The 9,682-nt window shown below is 50.5% G+C and overlaps 1 protein-coding gene across 4 annotated transcripts in view; it reads right to left on the reverse strand.

Annotated features, from left to right (window-relative positions):
- Nucleotides 1-1,331: 1,331 nt before the first annotated feature.
- Nucleotides 1,332-9,682, reverse strand: part of LOC122547321 (beta-1,3-galactosyltransferase 9-like) — a 159,327-nt gene continuing 150,976 nt past the window's right edge. For all 4 annotated transcript variants that reach the window (XM_087979134.1, XM_087979133.1, XM_087979135.1 and 1 more), the window contains exon 2: nt 1,332-2,539. In XM_087979134.1, the coding sequence (XP_087835260.1) occupies nt 1,392-2,537 (1,146 nt within the window). In that variant the 5' untranslated portion in view covers nt 2,538-2,539 and the 3' untranslated portion in view covers nt 1,332-1,391. The remainder of the gene's footprint in view (nt 2,540-9,682) is intronic.

Consider the following 9,682-nt stretch of genomic DNA (forward strand, 5'->3'; position numbering starts at 1 on the left):
CGCAGACACACTCCCTCTCACACACTCACAGACACACACACACACACTCTCCCTCACACACACAGACACACACACGCACCCCACACTCTCAGACACACACACAGACACACACACAGGCACACACACACGCGCGCACACACTCTCATACACACTCTCAGACACACTCTCAGACACACACCACACACACACAGACACACACACACCACACACACTCTCTCACACACTCACAAACAGACACACACACACACATGCTGTTGATGGGAAAATCACCCGGCTCAGAGTTAGAGTCAGGGTTCAGTGACAGAGAGCCCCCCCCTCCCAACAGCACAGTGTCAGCTGTGAGGCTTCTCTCGCCCTGAAGCACCTCGAGAAAGTTTTACACATCTTGTGATAATGGGTCAGTGATGAGACTATTGCCTTTGTACATGGTTTGTTTATAGTAATCATTACAGAATCATTGATAAGTTTCGATACAGTCTTGGTCAATTCCAGCGCAGCCTTTGTTAATTTCCATGCGATCATTGTGTTTGAGTGTTTGTAGTAATGGGCATTAATCGCTCTTCCTGAGAAAGACAATTACTGTAGCCCTTGGCATTGGCATTTCAGATTGAGTTTGTCTCGAGCTGTTAGCATTTCTATTAGAGGTGTTGGCTGGACCCAGACACTTCGGCAGGAAGTGTTCATTACTCAGGTGTATTCTCTCTCCCCCCACCTTGTGCATTGTGCTGATATTCTGGTGGCCTCAGGCAGTGGCTGTAACTCTGCTGTTTCTCTCCATGTTGTGATCCGGCGGCCATCTTGTGTGTCAAGTTGGCCAACTGATGGTTCAGCGGCCATCTTGTGTGTCCAGTGTCACCCTGCCCCATGCCGTCTCCCACTTCAGTGCACACATACACAGAGACACAGACACAGCCTCACACTCTCTCACACACCCACACAGACACAGTCAAACTTATACATACTCTCACACAGACACACACACACTCTCTCAGTCACACCCTCACTCTCTCTCTCTCACACACAGACACACACACACACAGACACACACCCTCTCCCTCCCCTCTGGCCTCCCCCTCCCGGCCTCCCCCTCCCTCCCTCCCGGCCTCCCTGTAATGAGGACCATCAGGTGGATGAATAAGAATGCGATGACGGGTAGGATCCAGAATAACAGGCCCCCCGCCCGATCAGTCCGGGAGCCCTGGCAGAGAATCTGACCCTCTGGTTTGTGATTCTGACTGAGGCAAATCCCACAGTCCAGGACTGTTCATGTGCAAAGAAAGGAGCAGCCTCCCTCCCCCTCCCCCCCCCCCCCCCCCCCGCTGCTCGGCGGCGATGTGCAGACCCTGGGACGGTGTGCCCTGTTGGTTGTGTGGGAAGGTGATGGGGTCAGTCTAGGAAGCTGCAAGCAGGTCCCTCAGGTTCACGAGGTTGCAGACAAGGAGGGCACTGACCCTGGCAAAGGGCGAGCAGGGCTGACCATTATTGACCAGTGTCCACATGGTGCCCAGCTCCTGGGCACTGACGTGGTGACTGGTGATGATGGCTCTGTAGCAACAGGGCCTGAAGTGAAAGCGTAGGCCCCCAGACATCCTGGACGTGTGGGTGGGAGCCACCCCAGCTCGCTGGGCACTGATACCCACAAAGACGTCCTCGATAGGGAGCAGGGGCAGTGACAGGGCAGCCCTGTAGATCTTGCGGGCAGCGGAGACTGAGAGAACGTAGGAGGTGCCGCTGCAGTAGTCCGGGTAGGTGTCGGCTTGGAAGACAGACTCCGGGACGTAGAAAAGGCTGGAAGGGTCCCGGATTGCCCTGACCTTCCTGTGGACCCGACCCAGGTAGAGGTCCTGGCTGAGGCGGAGGCCGGGGCCTAGCAGCAACTCGACCAGCCTGTGGTAGTTGAGGAAAACGTCGTCATCGACCTTGAGGAGGAACTGGCTCTGGGGGCAGTAGCTGGTGAACCAGTGAAGGATCATGAGGGTTTTCCGGGTTAGGTTCAGGTAGGAATCCTGGAAACGGCCCTGCACCACATCCCGGTAGGTTTCCGCTTCCTGGTCAATCAGCTCCTGCTCATGGGGCGACGATGGATGCCCCAAAGCGAAGAGAGTCCTCACGGTGTGGCCAGCCACCTCCTGCACTGAGCCCCAGCTCTCGCGGATGGCCCGGCGGCTATCCCAATGCGCTGGCTTGCTCATCACCAGGCCAACCAGGAAGGGGGCGTCCCCGGCACAGACCTCTGGGTTGGTCAGCTGGTAGGCAGAGTCGCGCCCACGCCAATTGAAGGCAGTGTATCCCTCCCTTCCTGCTCCCGAACCCTCCCAGTCATGAGGGGGGAGCACGCCAGGCCGCAGGAACCACTCCTCCAAGGGGCCGGCAGTGAAAGCGGCAACCACGGCTAGCACCAGGAGCAGTACCGTCACCAGCAGCAACCGGATCAGACAATGCCAGAGCCGGGACTTGATACGGAGAGGGCAGCGACCAGGCACCAGGTGGGGGCAGATAGACACTGGCTTCACCCATCGCCAGGGCAACAAAACCATTTCTGTAAAGGGGCAAAAAGACCTTTGTCAGATAAACCAATCCCACCGCCCCCCGGCTCTCACTCCCCACGGCCCTGTACCGGTCCCCAAACCAATCCCCCCCCCCCCCCCCCCCGCTCTCACTCCCCACGGCCCTGTACCAGACCCCAAACCAATCCCCCCCCCCCCCCGGCTCTCACTCCCCACGGCCCTGTACCAGTCCCCAAACCAATCCCCCCCCCCCCCCCCCCGGCTCTCACTCCCCACGGCCCTGTACCAGTCCCCAAACCAATCCCCCCCCCCCCCCCCCCGGCTCTCACTCCCCACGGCCCTGTACCAGTCCCCAAACCAATCCCCCCCCCCCCGCTCTCACTCCCCACGGCCCTGTACCGGTCCCCAAACCAATCCCCCCCCCCCCCCCCGGCTCTCACTCCCCACGGCCCTGTACCAGTCCCCAAACCAATCCCCCCCGCCCCCCGCTCTCACTCCCCACGGCCCTGTACCAGTCCCCAAACCAATCCCCCCCCCCCGCTCTCACTCCCCACGGCCCTGTACCGGTCCCCAAACCAATCCCCCCCCCCTGCTCTCACTCCCCACGGCCCTGTACCAGTCCCCAAACCAATCCCCCCCCCCCCGCTCTCACTCCCCACGGCCCTGTACCGGTCCCCAAACCAATCCCCCCCCCCGCTCTCACTCCCCACGGCCCTGTACCAATCCCCAAACTAATCCCACTGCCCCCGCTCTCTCTCCCCAGAGACAGATACATACACAGGGACACACACACGGAGAGACAGATATACACAGGGACAGACACACGGAGACAGATATATACACAGGGACAGACACACACACAGGGAGACAGATATATACACAGGGACACACACACAGGGAGACAGATATATACACAGGGACAGACACACACACAGGGAGAGACAGATATATACACAGGGACACATACACACAGGGAGAGAAAGATATATATACACAGGGACAGATATTTACACAGACACACACACACACACACACACAGACACACACACACAGAGAAAACAGGGAGAGACAGATATATACACAGGGACACACGGAGAGACAGATATATACATACGGACACACACACACACACACAAAAATGGGACAGAGGGAGAGACAGATATATATACTGGGACACGGACACACACACAGAAAACGGAGAGACAGATATATACACAGGGATACACACACAGGGAGCGACAGATATATACACAGGGACAGACACACACACAAGGAGAGACAGATATATATACACAGGGACACACAGGGAGAGAGGGAAAGACATATATACACAGGGACACACACACACAGGGAGAAAGATATATATACACAGGGACAGATATTTACACAGACACACACACACACACACAGAAAACAGGGAGAGACAGATATATACACAGGGACACACACTCACAGGGAGAGACAGATACATACATAGGGACACACACACACAGGGAGAGACAGATATATACACAGGGACACACGGAGAGACAGATATATACATAGGGACACACACACACACACACACACAAAAATGGGACAGAGGGAGAGACAGATATATACACTGAGACAAGGACACACACACAGAGAAAACGGAGAGACAGATATATACACAGGGATACACACACAGGGAGAGACAGATATATACAGGGACACACACACAGGGAGAGACAGACATATACACAGGGACCCACGGAGAGAGGGAACAACAGATATATACACAGGGACAGACACACACACAAGGAGAGACAGATATATATACACAGGGACACACACATGCACAGAAAAATGGGACAGAGGGAGAGACAGATATATACACTGGGACACACACAAATACAGAGACAGATATATACACAGGGACGCGCACACACACACAAAACAGGGAGAGAGGGAATGACAGATATATACACTGGGACACGGACACACACACAGGGAGAGACAGATATATACACAGGGACACACACACAGGGAGAGACAGATATATACAGGGACACACTGAAAACAGGGAGAGAGGGAGAGACAGATATATACATAGGGATACACACAGGGAGAGACAGATATATACACAGGGACACACACAAACACAGGGAGAGACAGAAATATACACAGGGACACACACACACAGAGAAAAATGGGACAGAGGGAGAGACAGATATATACACAGGGACACACACACAGGGAGAGACAGATATATACACAGGGACACACAGAGGGAGAGACAGATATATACACAGGGACACACACACAGGGAGAGACAGATATATACACAGGGACACACACACAGGGAGAGAGGGAATGACAGATATATACACAGGGACACACACACAGGGAGAGACAGATATATACATAGAGACACACACACAGGGAGAGAGGGAATGACAGATATATACACAGGGACACACACACAGGGAGAGACAGATATATATACACACTGGGACACACTGAAAACAGGGAGAGACAGATATATACACAGGGATACACACACTGAAAACAGGGAGAGAGGGAGTGACAGATATATACACAGAGATACACACAAGGAGAGACAGATATATACACAAGGACAAACGCACACAGGGTGAGACAGATATATACACAGGTACACACTGAAAACCGGGAGAGAGGGAGAGACAAATATATACACAGGGACACACACACACGGAGAGACAGATATATACACAGGGACACACACGGAGAGACAGATATATACACAGGGACAAACACAGCGAGAGAGGGAATGACAAATATATACACAGGGACACACACACACGGAGAGACAGATATATACACAGGTACACACACAGGGAGTGATAGATATATACACAGGTACACACTGAAAACAGGGAGAGACAGATATATACACAGGGACACACACACACAGGGAGTGACAGATATATACACAGGGACACACACACAGGGAGAGAGGGAATGACAGATATTTACACAGGGACACATACACAGGGAGAGACAGATATATACACAGGGACACACACACAGGGAGAGACAGATATATATACACAGGGACACACTGAAAACAGGGAGAGAGGGAGAGACCGATATATACACAGGTACACACACACACGGAGAGACAGATATATACATAGAGACACACACAGGGAGTGACAGATATATACACAGGTACACACTGAAAACAGGGAGAGACAGATATATACACAGGGACACACACACACAGGGAGTGACAGATATATACACAGGGACACACACACAGGGAGAGAGGGAATGACAGATATTTACACAGGGACACATACACAGGGAGAGACAGATATATACACAGGGACACACACACACACAGGGAGTGACAGATATATACACAGGGACACACACAGCGAGAGAGGGAATGACAAATATATACACAGGGACACACACACAGGGAGAGACAGATATATACATAGGGACACACACACAGGGAGTGACAGATATATACACAGGGACACACACACACACACAGGGAGAGACAGATATATACACAGGTACACACACAGGGAGAGACAGATATATACACTGGGACAGACACACACACAGGGAGTGACAGATATATACACAGGGACACACACAGGGAGACAGATATATACACAGGGACAGACACACACACAGGGAGTGACAGATATATACACAGGGACACACACACAGGGAGAGACAGATATATACACAGGGACACACACACAGGGAGAGACAGATATATATACACAGGGACACACACACAGGGAGAGACAGATATATACACAGGGACACACACACACACACACACACACACAGGGAGAGAAAGATATATATACACAGGGACAGATATTTACACAGACACACACAGAGAAAACAGGGAGAGACAGATATATACATAGGGACACACACACAGGGAGAGACAGATATATACACAGGGACACACGGAGAGACAGATATATACATAGGGACACACACACACACACACACAAAAATGGGACAGAGGGAGAGACAGATATATACACTGGGACACGGACACACAGAGAAAACGGAGAGACAGATATATACACAGGGACACACGGAGAGAGGGAACAACAGATATATACACAGGGATAGACACACACACACAAGGAGAGACAGATATATATACACAGGGACACACACAGGAGGAGACAATTATATACACAGGGACACACACACAGGGAGAGACAGATATATACACAGGGACGCGCACACACACACAAAACAGGGAGAGAGGGAATGACAGATATATACACTGGGACACGGACACACACACACACACAGAGAAAACAGGAAGATACAGATATATACACAGGGACACACACACAGGGAGAGACAGATATATACACAGGGACACACACACAGGGAGAGACAGATATATACACAGGGACACACACACAGGGAGAGACAGATATATACACTGGGACACACACAGGGAGAGACAGATATATACACAGGGACACACACACACAGGGAGTGACAGATATATACACAGGGACACACACACAGGGAGAGACAGATATATACACTGGGACACACACAGGGAGAGACAGATATATACACAGGGACACACACACACAGGGAGTGACAGGTATATACACAGGGACACACACACAGGGAGAGAGGGAAAGACAGATATATACACAGGGACACACAGGGAGAGACAGATATATACACTGGGACACACTGAAAACAGGGAGAGACAGATATATACACAGGTATACACAGGGAGAGACAGATATATACACAGGGAGACACACACAGTGAGAGACAGATATATACACAGGGACACACTGAAAACAGGGAGAGAGGGAGAGACAGATATATGCACAGGGAGACACACGGAGAGACAGATATATTCACTGGGACACACACACACACAGGGAGAGACAGATATATACACTGGGACACACACAGGGAGAGACAGATATATACACAGGGACACACACACACAGGAAGTGACAGATATATACACAGGGACACACACACACACACACACACAGGGAGAGACAGATATATACACAGGGACACACACACACAGGGAGTGACAGATATATACACAGGGACAGACACACACACAGGGAGTGACAGATATATACACTGGGACACACACACAGGGAGAGACAGATATATACACAGGGACACACACAGGGAGAGACAGATATATACACAGGGACACACACAGGGAGAGACAGATATATACACAGGGACACACACACAGGGAGTGACAGATATATACACAGGGACACACACACAGCGAGAGACAGATATATATACACAGGGACACACACACAGGGAGAGACAGATATATACACTGGGACAGACACACACACAGGGAGTGACGGATATATACACTGGGACACACACAGGGAGAGACAGATATATACACAGGGACAGACACACACACACAGGGTGAGATAGGTATATACACAGGGACACACACAGGGAGAGAGGGAATGACAGATATATACACAGGAACACAGACACACACACACACACACAGGGAGAGACAGATATATACTCAGGGACACACACACAGGGAGAGAGGGAAAGACAGATATATACACAGGGACACACAGGGAGAGACAGATATATACACTGGGACACACTGAAAACAGGGAGAGACAGATATATACACAGGTATACACAGGGAGAGACAGAGATATACACAGGGAGACACACACAGTGAGAGACAGATATATACACAGGGACACACTGAAAACAGGGAGAGAGGGAGAGACAGATATATGCACAGGGAGACACACGGAGAGACAGATATATTCACTAGGACACACACACACACACAGGGAGAGACAGATATATACATGGAGAGACAGATATATACATAGGGACACACACACAGGGAGAGACAGATATATACACTGGGACACACACAGGGAGAGACAGATATATACACAGGGACACACACACACACACACACAGGGAGAGACAGATATATACACAGGGACACACACACACAGGGAGTGACAGATATATACACAGGGACACACACACTGGAAGTGACAGATATATACACAGGGACACACACACACACAGGGAGAGACAGATATATACACAGGGACACACACACACAGGGAGAGACAGATATATACACAGGGACACATAGGGAGAGACAGATATAGACACAGGGACACACACACAGGGAGAGACAGATATATACACAGGTACACACACACAGGAAGTGACAGATATATACACAGGGACACACACACACACACAGGGAGAGACAGATATATACACAGGGACACACACACAGGGAAAGAGGGACAGACGGATATATACACAGTACACAGGGACACACACATACACAGGGAGAGACAGATATATACATAGGGACACACACAGGGAGAGACAGATGTATTCACTGAGACACACTGAAAACAGAGAGGGAGAGACAGATATATACACAGGGATACACACACACAGGGAGAGACAGATATATACACAGGGACACACACACAGGGAGAGACAGATATATACACAGGGACACACACACGGAGAGACAGAATTATACATAGGGACACACACACAGGGAGTGACAGATATATGCACAGGGACACACGCACACACACACACACACACACACAGGGAGAGACAGATATACACATAGGGACACACACACAGGGAGAGAGGGAGAGACAGATATATACCCAGGGATACACACAGGGGGAGACAGATATATACACTGGGACACACACACACACACAGGGAGAGACAGATATATACACAGGGACACATACACAGGGAGAGACAAATATATACACAGGGACACACAGAGAGGGAAAGAGGGACAGACGGATATATACACAGTACACAGGGACACACACATACACAGGGAGAGACAGATATATACATAGGGACACACACAGGGAGTGACAGATATATACACAGGGACACACGGACACACACAGGGAGAGACAGATATATACACAGGCCCACACACACAGGGAGTGACAGATGTATTCACTGAGACACACTGAAAACAGAGAGGGAGAGACAGATATATACACAGGGATACACACAGGGAGAGAGGGAATGACAGATATATACACAGGGAGAGACAGATATATACACAGGGATACACACAGGGAGAGAGGGAATGACAGATATATACACAGGGAGAGACAGATATATACACA

This window comes from Chiloscyllium plagiosum, unplaced genomic scaffold (assembly GCF_037043375.1).
Source record: "Chiloscyllium plagiosum isolate Xiang-an unplaced genomic scaffold, Cpla_swu_hap1 HiC_scaffold_35, whole genome shotgun sequence".
In the NCBI taxonomy this organism is placed as follows: Eukaryota; Metazoa; Chordata; class Chondrichthyes; order Orectolobiformes; family Hemiscylliidae; genus Chiloscyllium; species Chiloscyllium plagiosum.